This window comes from Melopsittacus undulatus, chromosome 1 (assembly GCF_012275295.1).
Source record: "Melopsittacus undulatus isolate bMelUnd1 chromosome 1, bMelUnd1.mat.Z, whole genome shotgun sequence".
NCBI classification, from domain to species: Eukaryota; Metazoa; Chordata; class Aves; order Psittaciformes; family Psittaculidae; genus Melopsittacus; species Melopsittacus undulatus.
In genome coordinates this window covers 11,973,611-11,991,977 of record NC_047527.1, presented here as the reverse complement: position 1 = coordinate 11,991,977, position 18,367 = coordinate 11,973,611, and the positions used below count along the sequence as shown (strand labels likewise).

The 18,367-nt window shown below is 46.1% G+C and overlaps 2 protein-coding genes across 12 annotated transcripts in view; one reads left to right on the top strand and one right to left on the bottom strand.

Annotated features, from left to right (window-relative positions):
• The first annotated feature begins 13 nt into the window (after positions 1-13).
• Positions 14-5,059, top strand: NDUFB9 (NADH:ubiquinone oxidoreductase subunit B9). The gene is made up of 4 exons (XM_034067882.1): positions 14-152; positions 1,056-1,248; positions 3,743-3,856; positions 4,815-5,059. Exons 1-4 carry the CDS (start codon positions 67-69, stop codon positions 4,944-4,946), a joined length of 525 nt encoding a protein of 174 aa, XP_033923773.1. The 5' UTR covers positions 14-66; the 3' UTR covers positions 4,947-5,059.
• Positions 5,060-6,521: 1,462 nt separating this feature from the next.
• Positions 6,522-18,367, bottom strand: part of MTSS1 (MTSS I-BAR domain containing 1) — a 125,139-nt gene continuing 113,293 nt past the window's right edge. For 2 of the 11 annotated variants that reach the window (XM_034062471.1, XM_034062532.1), the window contains 4 exons: positions 13,844-14,038; positions 11,689-11,853; positions 10,907-11,069; positions 6,522-9,485 (listed from right to left, as the gene is read on the bottom strand). In XM_034062471.1, the coding sequence (XP_033918362.1) occupies positions 8,788-9,485; positions 10,907-11,069; positions 11,689-11,853; positions 13,844-14,038 (1,221 nt within the window). In that variant the 3' untranslated portion in view covers positions 6,522-8,787. Of the gene's footprint in view, positions 9,486-10,906; positions 11,070-11,688; positions 11,854-13,843; positions 14,039-15,038; positions 15,159-18,367 lie in introns of all 11 variants that reach the window. The other 9 variants (XM_034062593.1, XM_034062616.1, XM_034062647.1 and 6 more) reach the window with 7 other exon arrangements.

The following is an 18,367-nucleotide window of genomic DNA, read 5'->3' as shown; positions in this document are numbered from 1 at the left end:
CCGCGCGCGGCATCCTCCGCCTTCCCTCCATGCCCCGCGCGCGAAGGTGAAGGGGAGGTAGCCAAGATGGCGGCGTACCTGACGCACCAGCAGAAGGTGCTGCGGCTGTACAAGAAGTCCCTGCGGCACCTCGAGTCCTGGTGCATCCACCGGTGCGTGAGGCGAGAAGGGAGGCGGAATGAGGGAGGGGGGCAGGGGGGCTGTCCTTCCTAGGAGCGGCCTCTCAGGCCTGGGGTGGGTCCCTCCCGAAACGGGGCTTTGGGCTTGACAGGAGTTTTGCTCTCTTTCCTTGCCCCTGGGGTGAGGAAAAAGACTTTAGGGCCACTACAGGAAAGGGTTAGGTGGGAACAGGAGCTCTTTGGGTCTCCTGGTGATGCCGAATCAAGTTAGTATTTCATTGTATATAGAGATTTGGACAAGGCTACAGGGATAAGGAAGGCACGCAACAAGAGGACCAGATGTCTTCTCTCAAGTTAGTGTCGGCCTTCCTCCCGTTGGTGAAGACTGAGAAAGCTGCAAAAGAAAACAACTAGAGCAGCCTCTCAGGGTGGGAAGTTAGCCCAAACAAGAATATGCAGTTAATTGCAAGACTAAAAGCATTACAGTGTCTTTAACTAACGGATTTCCATAAAAGGGTAAACTGAGCAGGGATATTCCTCCCCAAATGGCCATGATGACCCCCAGAGACCACTCCTCAAATTCACAGTCCCACAGCCTTATCTACCCTAATTAGCTTATGCAGCGAGTAATGGGAATTGGGAGGGCATTTTGTGGAGTTATTTGACTATGTATCTAATGAAGCTGTATAAGCTGTGAACTGTCTCTTCTCACTGTGTGTGACAGGCAGAGCAATCTCTCATGCACCCAGTACCATAATAAAGCCATGTCGGTTTCTAACCTGTCACTCTGGTTGGAGAGTTTATTTCCTGTAATGGTGACATTGCTCAAACCCTGTCTTTGCACAGGGGTGATGGGTGATGATGCTAAGCTTTGGTTTTGTATGTGGTCCGTGTTCCCCTTCACTGTGCCTCACTGTGCTTAATCTCTGTCCATAGAGACAAGTACCGCTACTTTGCCGTGCTCCTGAGGGACCGGTTTGATAAGAACAAGGATGTGAAGGATATGGTGAAAGCTACGGAGCTGCTGATGGCAGGCGAGGAGGAGTTCTGGGCAAACCAGCATCCGCAGCCATACATCTTCCCTGACTCCCCTGGGGGCACTTCCTATGAGAGATACGAGTGCTACAAGGTGAGGTGACCTGTGAGATGGGGTGTTACTGTTTTCCATTGTTCTTGTGAATGCAAAATGAGGGCTGTAACTGGGCTGCCATAGGGTTGCAGCTTGACTTGGCTGTATCATTTCTGCCATAGCTCATGGCTGCTGAACATCTTGCTGCTGGCATGGTGGAAACTGTCCTGCTTGTCTGATGCTTGCAAGTGGAGTCTGTTGGTCTGTCTGAACACTGCTAGCTTCTCTTTGCCCTGTACTTGACACTGGTGAGGCCATACCTTAAACTCTGTGTTCAGTTCTGGGCCCCTTACTACAAGACAGACATTGAGGTGCTGGAGCTGGTCTAGAGAAGGGCAGTGAAGCTGATGAAGGGCCTGGAGAATAAGTCTTACCAGGAATGGCTGAGGGAGCTGGGGTTGTTTAGTCTGGAGAAGAGAAGGCTCAGAGGGGACCTTATCGCTCTCTACAGCTGCCTGAAAGGAGGATGTAGTAGGGTGGGGGTTGGTCTCCTCTCCCAGTAACAAGCGACAGGACAGGAGGAAATGGCCCCAAGCTGCACCAGGGGAGGTTTAGACTGGCTATTAGGAAAAACTTCTTCACAGTGAGGATGCGCAGGCATTGGAACTGGCTGCCCAGGGCAGTGGTGCAATCACCATCCCTGGAAGTGTTGAAAAACCATGTAGATAAGGCCCTCAGTGACATGGGTTAGTGGTGGCCTTCACAGTCCTGGGGTAATGGTTGGACTTCATGATCTTAAATGTCTTTTCCAACCTAATTGATGCAATGATTCTGTAATCATCTGCTCTTCTACCATTGCTCTGCAGTGGGTCAGGCAGGCATGGTGAAAGAGTTGGAGCTGAGCCGTGAGAGGAAGGTGTGCTATCCATTGTGGGGCCATCTGGTCACAGCCCTGGTTTCTCTCTGGTCATGTCAGATGTCAGCTTGGCTGTTGGGGGCTTCTATTCACTCAGCCTTATCTTTCTTCCAGCATTTTGAGTAATTGTACAATTACCATTCCCCTTCACGTGCTGTAGTGCCAGAGGAGTATTTGTGCGTCACTATGTGATAGGTGGTATGTCTAAAAATAGGAGACATATTTTTGGAATCCAAGGCACTTCTAGGGGCTTGCTTTCCCCCCTAGGTTGTTTCATTTAGGAGGAAAGAAACAAGTTTCATAGAAGACCACAGGGTTTTTGCTTTGTTTGCATTGTCTCTCTTAATGCATTACAAGAAGTTAATAGTAACCTAGAGAACGCATGTACCCATTTTCTGTCTAATTTGAATTATGTGCTGACACAAGACTAGATATGAGCATAACTTTGTGCATAAGAAGCCACGTGAAAGGAAGGATCTGAGGATTCAAATCAAAAGATTCATAAGAGCAGAAAAAAAGAATGTGAGTGAAAAGGGAAGAGAAGGACTTAAGCTTATACCAAGGTCATGGGCTTTAGCAGTAGCAGACATAGTAGAGAGAGCCTCTATTCTATTCTGATTTCTATAGCAGAAAAAAGGCCAGTTAAGCAATAAATGGTTTGGATTGATCTTCATATAGAAATACAAACAGGTTTATGTTCTCTTTTCTTTGCCATGTAATATGCTAAAATTGTCCTTTAGCAAAATAGCTGTCACAAGGATTTGGCTTGTTGATGTATCAGTGAGTGTCTGCTGTGAAGCTGCTGTAAAATGTGATTCTCACATCTTGGGCTGTTTGGTTTTAAGTGTTGTTTGGTGTGTGTGGATTTTCTGTTATTTTCTTATGCAGCAGCTCTGCTATTTCTGTTCAGTCAAAGGTTTACTCAGTGGGGAGAATCACAACAGGAAACTGGAAGTGTAAATGTCAGTATGTGAATGGTAGTTTTGGGGTAATGTCTTATTTTTTTTTTAAGAATTGGGGTTTTTGGTAGGGTTTCATTTTGTTTTTAATCCCAATTCTGTCTTTAAAATGTTCACATTTAGTGATACACTGCTGCAGAATCTTAAGCTTTGCTTTCATTCTTGACTGACATTTTAGAGGTCAGACCATTACCAAGCTCTTAAAGGCCACTCCTTTCTTAGGAGTTGTAGACAAGCAGAAATGAGCTGTAAGGTTCTGTCTCTCTCTCATAAATTAGTAGTTGGAGAAAAGGCTCTCTCCAACCTGCTGCCTTTGAGAGAAGGAAGAGAGAAAGGAGGATCTTCTCTTCCACCAGATGGAATTATTGTGAGAGCTTTATAGTTAACAGAGACAGCCTGGGACTTGTCTTAAGGATGCTGTGATTTAAGCAAGTTGCTGTGATGTCTTCCTATTACTTAGGATAATATGTGAAACAAAGACTTTAAGTACTCACCTCTGTCATATTGTGCCTTGAGACTAACAAGTCAGGTGGCTCTAAATGTTTTTATGTAGTACTGTATTTCCTTTATTTTGTCTAATACAGGCTTCAGTGATGGCATTCAGTTCTTTTTTGTGTGTGTACTGTACATGATTTCATATATGACAGTAAGATATATCAATTACATTGTTCTTTAACAGCTCCCTGAATGGGTCTTGGATTACTGGCATCCATCTGAGAAGGCAATGTATCCTGACTACTTTGCCAAACGAGAGCAATGGAAGAAGCTGCAGCGGGAGAGCTGGGAGAAAGAGGTCAGTACTTGCTCAGTGCAAAGTAAAACCTCTTCAGCACACAAGTATTTTGTGTGACATCTACATGTCTTGGAGAAAATATCCAATGCCTACTGCAGTCTCACACTCTGCTTTGTCAGAACCCCCATCAGTGGGAAACATGGATTCAACCTAAAGTTGAGATCTCAAGTTACAGCTTCTTAAAGGATGTGGAGGGAATTTGAAGTTAAAAGCTAAAGCTGCCACTGCGTTTAACTTAGTGCAGGGCTGTTGTAGCAGTTTTGCTAAAAGAAATTCCAGGCTGGCATGAGAGGAGATCAATGACCAGAGAATTTCTCTTCTACTGCTGTGAAGCTCTGACACTTTCAGGTTGTACTTTGAAAGTGACCTACCCCAGTGGGCATCAGGTGGGAATGGAGACTGATTTCTGGCCACCCTAAACTGAAATTCAGTTGAAAAACATGATGTTCTTGGGACAGTTCTTGAATTCAGCTGTAGAGAAACAGTGGGATTGTGTGTACTGTGACAGAATTAACAGTGACAGCCAGAGCATGCACTGCTTCAAGAAGCATGTGTTGAAAACACCTGAAGGGCTGTTGGTGGCATACAGGAATAGAGGTCTCCTATGGACTGCAGTGGAAGTTGTTCAGGATTTGTGATTACCTGGCAGCTTTCAAAGAGGATTGAGTCTGTTTAATGTAGCATAGCAATGGTAGGCAGGAATTACATGAAAGTAGACCCTTCAAGTAAAATTTCTCTTGTAAACCACTTTTTACTCTTAAAAATTCCTTCCTAATTAGTTAATGCGAGCCTGCAGTGATTAATGACTAAGGGAATAGTGGGAACCATGACACTTGAAGGTGTTACTGCTGGTTCTTCCCTTCTGAGACAGGCCCCAGTTCTTGCTGCCTGGACACTGAGGCCACATCATGGAAATGTTCATTTGAATATTGAAGTACTTCTCTGTCTTGTCTCCTAGCTTAAGCAGCTAGAAGAAGAAACTCCACCTGGTGGTCCAACAACTGAAGCTCTGCCTCCAGCTCGTAAGGAAGGGCATCTGCCCCCGCTGTGGTGGCAGTATGTTACAAGACCCCGTGAGATGCCCACATAAAAGCATGATCTCATGTGAGCATTGAAGCAGTTTATCTTCTGTAGGCAGTTAACATGCCAGTGATTGCATGCTACTTGAATTAATACAAAATAAACCTGAATAATATAACAAGATAAGGCATTTTGCTGATACAGTGTTCTTCCGTAGCATGCACACACTTTACTTGCAGTTGTGCAGTGTAGAAGAGATGGCTGTTCACATCTACACTATATACCTACATACTGACAAGCCTGTGAAGAAGTCGGAGAGAGAGATGGGGATTGACACTATAATCCAGCCAAACCACCTTAATTTTTCCTTCAAAGTCTTCATGACTGCACTGGATCTGGGTGGGATGGAGTTAACCTTCCGCACAGCAGCCCTCACAGTGCTGGGTATCAAGAGCTAGGAAGGTGTGGAGAACACATCAGGTTTTGGCTACTGCTGAGCAGTGTTCCACAGCATCAAGGCTGTCCCTCCAACATCCTCCCTCACCCTTAGGCTGGGGGTGGGCAAGGTCTTCAGAGGAGACAGAGCCAGGAGAGCTGACCTCAACTGACAGAGGCCATGGGCTCCTTTCTCCACAGGATACAGGTCCTGCCAGGAACCTGCTCCAGCATGGGCTTCCCATGGGGTCACAGCCTCCTTCAGGCATCCCCTGCTCCAGTGTGGGGTGTTCCCTGGGCTGCAGATGGAATCTGCTCCACTGTGGACCTCCAAGGGCTGTGGGGCCACAGCTGCCTCACCACAGGCTGCAGAGCAATCTCTGCTCTGGTACCTGGAGCACCTCCTGCCCTCTTCTGCACTGACTGGTGTCTGCAGGGCTGTTTCTCTCACGTATTCTCACTCTCTCTGGCTGCTGTTGCTCCTGCACAGGGACTTTTTCCCCTTGAATCTATTTGAGAGGTGCTACCACCATCTGCTTGGTCAGCAGCTGGTCCATCTTAGCACTGACTCTATGAGATATGGGGGAAGCTTCTGGCAACTTCTCACCAAAGCAGCCCCTTTAACACCCCTCTACTGAAACCTTGCCATGCAAACCCCATACATCCACAAATGGAAAACCCTGGACAAAAATGGATCTATGTCAGTGTCAAGGAAACAAATTAGGCCACTGTATGGTAACTGGAAGTGGGTGCAACATCCTCCCTCTCTACCTTTGCTCCTGAGAAAGCTGAACAGAAGGAAGTCCTCAGTCACTCCACCCTGTGGGGGATGGCACTGGTGCTGTGCTTGGCAGATTCTGGCCGTAAGCATGGGCTGTGCTGACAACAGCAATTTTCCTCCTCTCGCGAAGGAACTGCGGTCCAGAAGTGATGCAGATGCACAAATGTGTGGAGCTACCTATGCTTCCTGCCCAGGGAATGACAGGGAAGGGTACAGAAATGTCACCGGTTATTTAATGGGAATTTCCACTGTTGGCACTGCGCCTTTGCCCTTCAGCACACAGCACTGAAACAGCCTCATGCACCTTTATTTACTTACTAATTCTGTTAGACACAGATGAAGGTCTATATGACCTTCAGAAGCCTGAGCAAGGACACCACTGATCCCCAAAGCTCCAGAAGCAGGAGGTCTCTCAAGAACCAAAATACAGAAGTTTTCCAGCAGTTCTTTATTTATAATGTGGGCTTAAGCAATCATTACAATGTAGAAGGGAGACACACTTACAGCAATTATTTATACCAGTTTAGAACAAAAACCTGCACAGGGAGAGCTCAACTCTCAGTACAAACTAGCAACTAAACCACAATAATTTACCATTAGAAACATTTTCGTTTTTAGCTGTGACACTGCTTTTACAATATGCAAAAACACAAACAATAGAACTATCCAAAGTGTTTTGTCACATTCTTTCTACATTGAATTTGGCAACATTTTATATTAAATTTTTACTGATTATACTAACGTTTAAGAACTAAACAAGTGAAAAGCTGTACTCGGGTACAGTTACATCCATTTATTCCAAAGGTTTAAATAACACTTTTAAACTATCGAGATTATCTCCTAGCAGTTTTTGTTTATGCAAAAACCATCTCTCGAAGCCTCATTTGCACAACGCATCAGCTACCGTCTCAAGGTTGGTGGGCTACACCACAGGCACTACTGTTCATTAGATTCTGTAGTAAGGAGCTTGTTTTTCAAAGGAAGGAAGGTTTAGTTCATAGTTTCTAAGAATCATGCCTTTTTTTTTTGCTTTTTTGCTTTTAAGCCATAACAAAAAAATCAAAAGGTTAGCAACCACAGCAGTGTAAAATGTTATATAGAACACAGTGACTACACAGTTACTACAAGTCTCACATCCAATGCAGTTATGTATTAAAGCATAAGAGGGTATGTAGGCAAGTCTAGAGCCAACAGAAATCTGCAGAGCGGCTGGTGGAAACCAACCCCTTGTGGGTGGTATTTGGTGCAGTTTTAAACCACCCCGGGTGCACCAGCGCCGTGTCCACCCTCATGTGGGTCTGATGCAAACACGTCTCGTGCCCCAAGGTCTGCACATTTCTATCAGCTTTAGGAGATGGGTATCGCAGCAAGAACTTACTTTTACTTGAAGGAAAAAAGCCAACTCTTAATAATTCTATCAACAGTGTTCCAAAAAACACGACTTAAAGTACAAAAAAAGAGGCTCTAGTGGTCAGGCTCCCGGTGTTATCAAAAGAAGAGTCTCTCTGCCCACCCCCCACCCCTCTCTCCCCTTTCTTTTCGGTAGTTAAGAAAAGCCAATCGTCAACTGCCATTTAAAAGGAGTTAAGAAAAACAAGCCCCTGTATTGGAAAGGAACATCCGCAGTTTGTTAGCTCAAAGCTGGTTACACCTGCCAAATTTGCCAGTGTCTCCTCAAAATACTTGGGCTTTGGAGGCCCAGCCTGCTGGGCACGGTCACAAAAAGGCATTTGGATAATGTCTAAGAACTCCCTGCTCGCGGTTTAAAAAGGTTCTTTTGCACACGTGTAACTGCCTTAAGCCTGTCCGTGTTTGTATTCAGTGAGAGGATGAGCGGAACAAAAGCTGGAGGTGGAAGAACCAAGCCTACGCAGGTCAGGCTGCATGCATGTGACTGAGAGTTGCTGCTGTGCAGTCCCGAAAAGAAACGTGGAAAAACCCCCGGTCGTTAAAACACCCCACAGAAACAAAACACTGCAATCCAGTATGGCTTATTCTGATGCATTTACCATGAAGCTACTAGTAATTAATCCTACTAGGCTACTCTTGTGCAACAGCATCTGCTATTTTGACGGCATCTCCCCCCCTCCCCACTACCCGCCCCCCCAAATACTCTACCAACTGCAGGTTTCTTCCTTGCATTATATATTGCTTTTATTGTCAATTTTCATTCCTGCTTTTCAGGCTTTATTTTCTTTAATACTTCAATGAGGATCTGTTCCTTACGGCTTAAACTTTAGAGTAAGTCCCCTTGGTTTGTTCTTCTTCGACCTCACTATCACAAGGCGCTCTACAAAAGCTTGCACAAAAGCCAAATTGTCATGAAATCCCTTTGCTGAAGTTTAACTACTCGACACTGTTTTTGTTTCTCCTATGATTTAAAACTTTACAAAGAGAGTTATAAAAAAGGTCAATGGGATTTGGCACCTTCAGAAAAAATCAAGAGTGTAACTTAGACCAAAAAAAAAACCAAAGCAGAAACAAAATCATTGATATTTACAAATTAAAACACCAGTGAAGATTATGTCTTACTACGCTCTTTCACCTTGTTTTCTCCTCTAGAGTACTTGCAGACTGTCCCGTTATCGAGTATCTTAAAAAACTCATTGATTACAGATTGGAATGGATAGAAACAAATTAACTTTCCTCACAGTTCCTTCTCAGTGGCTTTAGTACTCCAGCAGCTTCTCCGCTCCTAGGAAATACGAGGTGCCGAGCGATCGTTCGTGGTGGTCTTCTTCAGCTTGACGCCACGCCGAATGGCATTCAGCATATCCTCCCCTTGCGGGACGTCCCCGGGACTCAGCTCTCCGGGATCGAGCTCCAGCTGCCCCACAGGCGCCAGGGCACCGGGACCATCCCGGTCGCTTTCCTCACCTTCTCCCTCAGGAACCGCTTGCCTCTGCTCGTCGGCACCACTCAGTTTCTGGCTGGACGGCGGAGGGTTGACGGATGCTTGTCCGCTCCATGCGGATGAGGGCATGCTGGTGACACCCTGCCCACCATCTCCTGCTGCCGGAGACTCGGGGCTTTGCTCAGGACACTCTTCTGTCCCAGCGAGGGCGCCGGGCAGCCCCCCTGGGATATCAGGGACGGTCGGTGTTTTGACAGGAATCACTGGGGTCTTGATCGGGATGGGCCCTCCCCCGATGGTGCCGCGTCTGACCGAAGGCTTGGTGGAAGGGGTCCGTCTGATGGTGGCGACGCCAGGGGTGACGATGACCGGTCCAAGCGTGGTGGGCAGACCTGCGGTGGAAGCAGGACGCTTGGTTTGAAACATTCTGCGATAGGACTGGCTAATGTCGCTGTTTCTTGGGATGGTGGAGGATTTGTCAAACTCTTGTTGTTCTGCCTCCTGGTCACCACTCACAGAGAAATAATCATAATCTGAAACTGATGCCAAAAGACACGGTTAGGAACAAGCTGCAGAGGACAGCTCAGTCATCACAGAACCAGAGAATGGTTTGGGTTGGAAGGGACCTTAAAGATCATCCAGTTCCAATCCCCTCTGCCATGGGCAGGGACACCTTCCGCTTGACCAGGTTGTTGAAAGCCCCGTCCAACCTGTCCTTGAACACTGCCAGGGATCGGGTGTCAGTAAGTTTGAGGTGTGTATAACCAAAAAAGGATATACACCAAAAAAGCCTGGAGGCCAACAGCGATAAAGAGAGGGTTAACCTTTAGGAGGAAGGAAGCCTGAGATACTGTGACCAAGATTCTCTGATGGTGTAGCTGAAGGCAGGCAATGCAGCAGGGTGACCCTGAGGCTGCAGGGTGCCCACATCTCTTGTGACACAAAACAAGAACTGCACCACTCAGTGCCATCCCTAGAACTATTTAAGTAGCAAAGACTCAATATTTGTTTGCAACACTATAATACCAAACCCAGCATTCTGCAAGCCATATGCTACCACTTGTAGATACAAATACTTAAACCAGTCAGTGACTAAGAAGTGTACTGTAGGCTGGGCACTGTGTGGCTCAGGGGCTGTGTACCGGTGATTTCAGCAGCAAATCTGCTTATTTTGCAAACAAGGTAAATCCCAGCTGTCAGCTCTGAAAACTCAGCATCAGCTTTAGTAACTGCATCGGGTTCCTTCCTTTCCATGCAACTGCTGAGCCAAGCTGGGCCCTCTACAAGCCCCACTGCCTCTTGCGGCTGCACAGCACCACCGACCTCAGCTGAGCAAACAAGGTGGTTGCTGAACCCCGAACACCAAACTCGGTACCTCTCAGCCTGCTGCTGGTTCTGAACCAGGGTACAAACCCCAACACCTTACTGCAGCTCCCCAGGTATGCCCGAGTTAAGGTCTCCAATGGATTCCTTTTCCAAATACAATATTTCTGCTTAGGTAGGAAATAAAAGGTCACAAAGGGAAACCGAGAGCAGATTCAGAGCACTGATGGAAGAAGAAAGCAAAGCTCATGAGTGTGTATTTGCTAAGACAACAGCCAGAAAGGACACTACTACCACAAGAAGGATGCAATACCAGTGTCATTCCACTTAAACCATGAAATGTAATTCCAGCATCTTCTTTAAAATACTGGCATCCTTAAGCTAAAGCTCATTTTAGTAATGCACAAGATAATATGATCATTCAGTGCACTATGCAGCAATCCAGGTTTCTATTTAGTTAATAAATCCAGGCTGCATTCCAACATGGAAAAACTTCACAGCAGCAATATTTGCCCTTCTCCCCAGACAGTGACCCAGTGAGTGCCAGCTGCTAGAATACAGCTCCTTGGCACCGCAGTGTATGATGGGCAGGCTGGCAACGCTCTGAAAGAGAACATCTCTTGGATAGATCCCATACCTTGGGATGGGATCGTGTCCTCTGAACAGCACGGAGTTGTTGTCTGGGTGCTGTAGCCACTGGAGCACTGCAGGGAATCCCGGCTGCTCCTCTGGGTGTCCAGCTGCAGCCCTCTCGTCAGAGCGAGCGCCAGCTCCTCACAGGCCTCCATCTCCTCACCCTGCTGGTTACACACAGGGAAGAGGCTCGTTTTGTCTAGAAGGGTGAGTCAGTCTTCACAACCTTCAGCTGTCCCTCCTCCCCACGCAGAGCTTGTCACCAGCACAACCCAACAGGACTGCGTCCAAACACTTACTAGGGCTTAGAAACATGAACTTCTTTGGATACAGTTGTTCTAGAAATGCCAGTACCCAATGGCACATTCTCTCATGCCTTTGTGACTTCCACTGACCACACCAAAACCTCACCTGTATTGCTGGCTGGATAAACACATGCCAACATAGAATCAAAATGGTTTGTGTTGGAAGAGACCTTCAATATCATCCAGTTCCAACCCCTGCCATGGGCAGGGACACCTCCCACTAGAGCAGGCTGCTCCAAGCCCCGTCCAACCTGGCCCTGAACACCACTAGGGATGGGGCAGCCACAGATTCTCTGGGCACCCTGTGCCAGTGCCTCAGCACCCTCATGGTAAAGAATTTCTTCCTAATATCTAATCTAAATGTACCCTCTTCTAGTTTAAAGCCATCCCCCTTGTGCTGTCATTCCACGTCAGGCAGTATTAAGAGCCAGCACATCCACCTCCTCTGCACCAAACAGTGTATCTGAAACCAGAGCATCACCCTTGTGGCAGCCGACACCGTCATGCTCCGGGGTCTCTGGGCCTCCTCCGGGGGCATGGGGGGTCCACTCGGAGCTCCTCCATTGACATCTGGCTCCCGTTTCTCCTTGCGGCGCTGCAACGTGTTCACCATCGGTTGATCGTATGGGCCTGGCTTGGCCCAGTCCTAAGGAAACGTGCTTGTTAGTGATAGCCTACATCAGCAACTGCTTTAGTTACACACAAACTATGAACAAGGGCAGCTCTAGTGCAACAGGTTATGTATCAAACTGGATATGCCTTTCTGAATAAGGCCAGAAATAAATTAACTGTGAGGATATCCACTGAGCAAACCCCTTTGTTACCCCCTTTATTATTTCCTATTCTAGGTGTTCTTACATGAAGATATTTAACACTTTAGCACTTCAGTTTTCTCTAAATTAAATTCCATTGTGTTAAAGCCTGTCTTTTCAGAAATTCAAATGCAAAAATCACTGGCACACAGCAGAAAATATACATCTATGTCCAATCAGTGGTGTCACTGTCCTAGATGGACACAAGTTCTGTATCGCATGCTGTTAGGCACGTCTTCAACTCTGAAAAATTAGGCTTGAACACATTTATGATGCACATCAGAAGAGCAAGCAGCTCAGTTTACTTCCCAGCTGAAATCTAGTTTGTAATTGAGATCTGAACTGAAGAAAGACCTCACTGAACTACTGCTGCCAAATCTGAAACAGAAACTCCTCAGGCCACAAGGGCCGGCCTCACTCAGGGCTCTATTAAGCAAAGTCCTGAGGGTGTCCAGAAACCACACAAGAGCAGGACTCATCAGTGACCTGTGCTGGGAGGCAGAACCACTGCTAAGCAGCAGCTCCCACATACAAACTGCTGCAGGGGCAAGCCTGATCCTTAGAGTTTTCCTTCACCAAGACAAGGAGTGCTTTAAAAACAAAAGAACCTGTGTGTGAGAACAGGCCACACACCCAGCACTGGCAGCAGCTGGGCAGCCTCTGCACAGACTCCTGATAAGTAACTGATAATAGGCTAAGACCACACTGCAGATATGTATTGGCATGTGTCTCAGTCCAAGGTATGGCAAGTCAAGGCAGCTGCACTGACAGAAGCCCCTGTGCAGACAGGCATTTTGGTTTTGTTAGCAGATATGAAGCCCTGCTTTGCCTTCACAGCTGTGTCTCTGCTCTAAGTGTTCTGCTGTGAAATACACTGGCAAAGTGTTTCTAGCATAGACACAACTGGTGACCCTGAAGCCCCAGGACCACTGGCCATGCTGTGTGGATGTCTCAACAGTCTGCAGCTGCTGGAGAGAAGATCAGGGGGGTCCTTAACAAGGTACCTCTATTTACACATATAAGGAAGGTCCCATGGTGCATGTGCAATATCATATAACCATCCACAGGCACCTAAGACCTGTGCAGCTAGCATCGACTGCTCATCAGCCTTGTGAAGGTTAAGGGCAACAGACTTACTCTGGGGCAGAGGGGAACTGACTGACAGGGACAAGAGTCAAGGCTCTGGCAGACCAGAGACATTTTAATGCCAAGGAAGATCCCTGCAGATCCAGGTGGAGCAACTGGAAGAAGTTACTGCACGCTGTTTTGGTGGGAGCAGAACAAGCTGGGTGAGCACATCCAGTCCGTGCAGTGAAGCTGGGACAGCTTCAGTCACCACCTATGCTCAGCTGGTGATGACCACCTTCTCGAACCACTCCAGTTAGGTCTGCAAGAGGATACCTGCCTCTGGCTACCACAGTGAGAAGAGCACATCCTTCCATACAGGGTTTCACTAAGCCAACTGGATGCTCAGCCTGCACTTCCCTGCTCAAGTGAGTGCTTTGACAGTGCTAAACAAGCTCTTTTCTTGCTGAATAGAGCCCAGAGTGCTTTCACCAGTATTCCAGAGTTAAACTATTCCTTCCTACCTATGTGTTGTCAGCTTTAACATGTTTCAAGCAGTGCCAGAACAGACAAGGTCATTCAGAAACACCCCCTACCAGATATTAGCTCTCTGATTATCACCATGCAGTGTCCATTCAGAGTGACATTAAACAGAGCAAATCAACAAGTAATTACATGGATCGAAAGGGAGCAACTACTGCCGTGTGCACGCTGTTGGGATGAGGAGGTGAGGACTGCCACAACAAAAGGAACACAAACCTTCCAGCTAGGGATCTTAGATGATGGTAACATGCCTGGCCCAATGGTGTAATAATGAGCGTAGTCTGGAAGGAGGGCTGAGGGAGCCCGAGTCCACGCGCGGGAGACAGGCGGGAAATGAGGGAAAGGACCTGCACCAACTGAAGCTACGGATGGGTCACTTGATAAACTACAGTGATAAAACCCATTAGACAACTGGAAACGAAACAAATACAAAAAAAAACAAAATCAGAGAACTTAATATAAACAGAATGAATATGAAAATACACTGTGACTGATGGCTCGAGGGAGGAAACTTCTGCATCGTCAAACAAAAGAAAGGAAAAGCTTAGCTTTGCTGCACATAAACAACAGGAAATCGACACAATGCTTGGTACAGAAGTGAGATTGCTTGAAAATTGTTATGTGGTGTAACAAATTTCAGACGTCAATCTAGCAGGCACTGTCTCCAGGCTGAGCAGCTTTGCCTTCTGTCCATGAAAGCAGTACACAGAAACAACCTTTGCAATTTGGGCACCCTGCAGACTGCAGACACAGAAACAAAATATTCCCAATACTGGAGGCATTTGCATTGCTGGCATTTATTCTACGTAGCTGGACAGAGAGGAAAAGCATAGAGCCTTCAAACACGGTATGTGCTGGCTGTGTAATGACATGGAAGGAAAAAAGAGTAAACCAACAGCAAGGATTTTCCAGATGAGAATGGAGACTGCTATCACTTCCTTCCCTCATTCAAAGTGCATCCCACAGAATTTATTCCAACCTATTCTTTTGTTTTCCTTTTTGTTTTGGTCAAAACCAAACCTCAATTGCTCAAATGCTACCTAATGGGAGAGAGGGGAGAAGCCACAAATAGTAAAACCTGGGCAGGATGCCCTTTGTTAGGCAGCCAGCTGGGTTTGGGCAGAGTTCCACAGTCTCTTTGAGTAAAAAAGGTGAAGAAATATGCTTTTCTTAGAAAATTACCTCTGTAAAATGCCCAATTTGTAGCTTCCCCCAGCAGCTAATTTAAAGGCAAGCGCCACTGTGGTTTATTCAATCAGATTTCATGTCTAAGGGAGTGTGCAACAGTTCCTATTCTCATCTTCACAGAGAGGAATCCTGGCTGCACCCCATGCACTTTATTTGTCCACACATTGCTGGGTTTGGATAACGACCTGGTAGGTTTGTATGTCTTTGAGATGAAGTTTTTCACCTTATCTGTGGAGGCCCAAGCCCCCATGGTGGAGCCTGAGCTGACTGAGGTGGGGGAACTGCACTCGCTCACTGACTGGCAGGTTTCAGAGGCTTCTGAAGAGGCAGAGCTGGACGAATTCTGCAGCGTAAAACAGCACCGCAACGCAGGGGAGGGAGACACAAGCCACCAAAAAGGAAAAAAACCAACACAAACAGAACCAAAAAGACAAAAAGCACATACACAGAGACACACAGGAGAGAGGGAAGGATGAGAGAAGCAAAGGGTTAGGCTTTTAAAATCAATTAGAAACTGCTCAAAACCATTGCTAATGTTCAGGAAATCTATGAGAAAACAAGCCATTTGCTTAATGCGAGAACTTGCCACGCTGCTTGAGAATGAGGGAATTGAGGCAGCAATCTCAACTCCCCATTGCAATTTCAGCGTCTCGATTGTGTTAGCTGTCTCAGAGCAAGAAGCTGAGGGAGCTGAAGGCACCTATGGTCCAACCATGCAATATACTGAGACAACCATTTTATACAGAAAAGCAGATCATCAGTACCCCAAAGACACAAAGTTTAGATTTCCAACATGGAGCAGCAAACAGCACTTACATTCACAAGTTCTCGGATATTCTGATCTGCAAAAGTGCTTGTGAAAAACTCATCTGAGTTCAAATATTATGGAACAGAGAAAGAAGTGATACTTACCCAAACTGGAGGTTTCCATAGTGTGTTATCTGTATGCATGTCCCTCTGTGGGTAGTATGCATACGCCAAAAGCACATTGACTCAAACTTTTCTGCCCAGCAGCCAATATGAAGGTTACAGGTACTCTGCTGAGTGCCTAAGTGTTGGCATGTGCTTGCCACCTGCTTTCTCTTATCAGCAGTGAGAGCAGGGGCTTGGATGGAGAGGGAAGGACAATGCAGGACAGTGTCCATCAAACACCTCAAACATCTTGCTCCTAGCTAGAAATTTCCAGTTTTCAGTGCATGCCTTTAGGTACATTTGTTGCTGTAAGACCTCTGTAACAGCATCCAGTTCACCTACAGGCAGGCCAAGGCAAATAGCCACATGGACCATTTTACCAACTACAATGCTCTTACACACCTCCCCCTTGGAAATGGCAGCCCCGCAGTTGGGGTGTGTGTGCAGGTCCCACCAAGTGCTCAGAAATGGTCAGGTATATTGGCAAAGTTGTCAGGGCAGTACAGAGCTCTATTCACTGCCAGGAAATTCAACACTACCAAGGCTAATTTACCCTTTGGAAGTCCAAGACCTGTGAAGCAAGTCTGACTAAACATATCCCTGGCATTTTATTTTAGGACAGCAGAGAGAATGTGCTCTTGTATCAAGTTTCTGTTGAAAAGCCTCAGTTCTCAAGGAACAGCACTTGAAGAGGAAGGGAAATCTCATCTGAAACAAAATTCCATCAGTTAACCTTACATGAGATCTTGGGATGAGTCTGGAATAAAGAGCTGGATAAGAGGCACTGTAGAGAAGCAATTACAGCTAACACACAGAAGCTGTCTCCCTGCTCACCAAAAGCCATGCATCAGGAGTGTATAGCTAATTGCCTAGGTAAAAAGAGATGTAGGTATCCCAAGACAGAACATCATCACCATAAGGATTCTGGTGAAGACTCCTGGGGCTGTTGAGAAGGCAATACAGTATCAGCATCTTGAGCTTATTAGCAAACTGTGGGTTTAGGCGAAACTTTGAAAAGGCTGCTAAAAAGATATAACATGATGGATTATAGAAATAACACATATCCCATCTTACACTGATGTGAGGTTGGATCTGCAGGTGAGCTGTCAAATGTGTTTAGGGTACAAGTAAGCTCAGCTAACAAGGCTTGTATTCCAAGTGCAGGAAGGGCTGAGGTGTATCAGAAGATCAGAAGAAACTACAACAAATGACACAGAGCTGTTAAGGAGAGAAGTGACAAGTACGCGCTGGGGTACCCAATGATGTTTTGTTGAACTTGTCTCATTCTTGATTTAATGCAACTCCTTTTACAGGAGAAAACCTCTAAAAATAGGAATACTGACAAACATGAGCTGCAGCTGACTTCGCCATCAGACACAATTTCTGTACCCTAAATGGAAATGAGCCTATTTCTTCTATCTTTAGAGAAAAATACATTATAGAAAATTAGCTTTTGTACTGAAACTCCAGAGTTCTGCCTGACATTCCAGGTAGCTCAGCAAAAGAAACTGTTTGAGAAGCCCCGTGAGAACATGCACTTAGTGTTACACTTGGGCCATGGAAAAAAACCAAAAGGAGAGAAAAATGTAACTACAGAAAATGCTTTCTGAAACCTCCTATTTATGGCCTGAAAGGCCCTCCTGGGTCTGCACACACTGCACATAGCAGGCCACAGAGAGAAGGGTCTGAGTTCCACCATGGCATCATGTCACCTTGTGTTTTGCAGATGCCCCAGTGATGACAAGTGAGAGTTTGGAGTTTACATCTGATAGAGTATTCCTGTTTACAGGCTAGAAATTCATAAGAATATGTCAAGTAATGGTAGAAATGGGTTGTAAATGAGTTTTATTAGCAATAAAGCTGCATGTAGCAAACAGATGGGAAAAGGCCAAAAATGCACATTCTGAAGATGCAAAGAATTGTTCCGTTTATTTGGTGTCTGGGGAGAAAAGCCTGGAAGCAGGGAACTTATTTTTGCAACAAAATGACTCCAAGGTGAAAAAAAGGATGGAAGACAGGACCCTCCCATGAACTCAGCTTGGCCATTTTCAGCAGGCAAAGCTAGGCCCAGGTGAACCAAGATGCCATGGAGAGAACACCTGGATAGCTGAAGGAAGTGCAAGAAGTGGTGGTAGGGAAACAAAGTCTCCTTGTCTTGAAAAACTTGGATGGCACTAAGAAGGTCTTCCTAAAAAAGGATTACAACAGTGAGAGACGATGGAGAAGGAGGCAGAGAATGCTGAACTCCTGAGGAAAAGGTGTGAAGAAAACACGAGTGACAGTAGGTCAAAGTCTGCCTGGATCAGATGGCAGAAACAGTCTGGAATGAATGGAGCCGGGTGTGGGAAGCACAGACCACCCTTTGTTTCTCAGCAGAAAGTACACGAGGGGCTGAAAACAGAAAGTGCACAGTCACTGCTTGGGCAAAAAGACCCCAGATGTTTGAGCGCCTGTTCTAGGTGCACTGGCACAGGCACTCCTGGACAGGCAAACACCAGCCAGAGCAGTTTCTACTCTACATCCCATAAGAGTGAGAACCTTGACTACTGGATGTTTTCAGCTTATTTTTGTTGTTTCCTTTTAAAATGATGGTTTTGTTTGAATAACTTTTAAAATGACTTCTTCCTTTTTAGCTGTTTT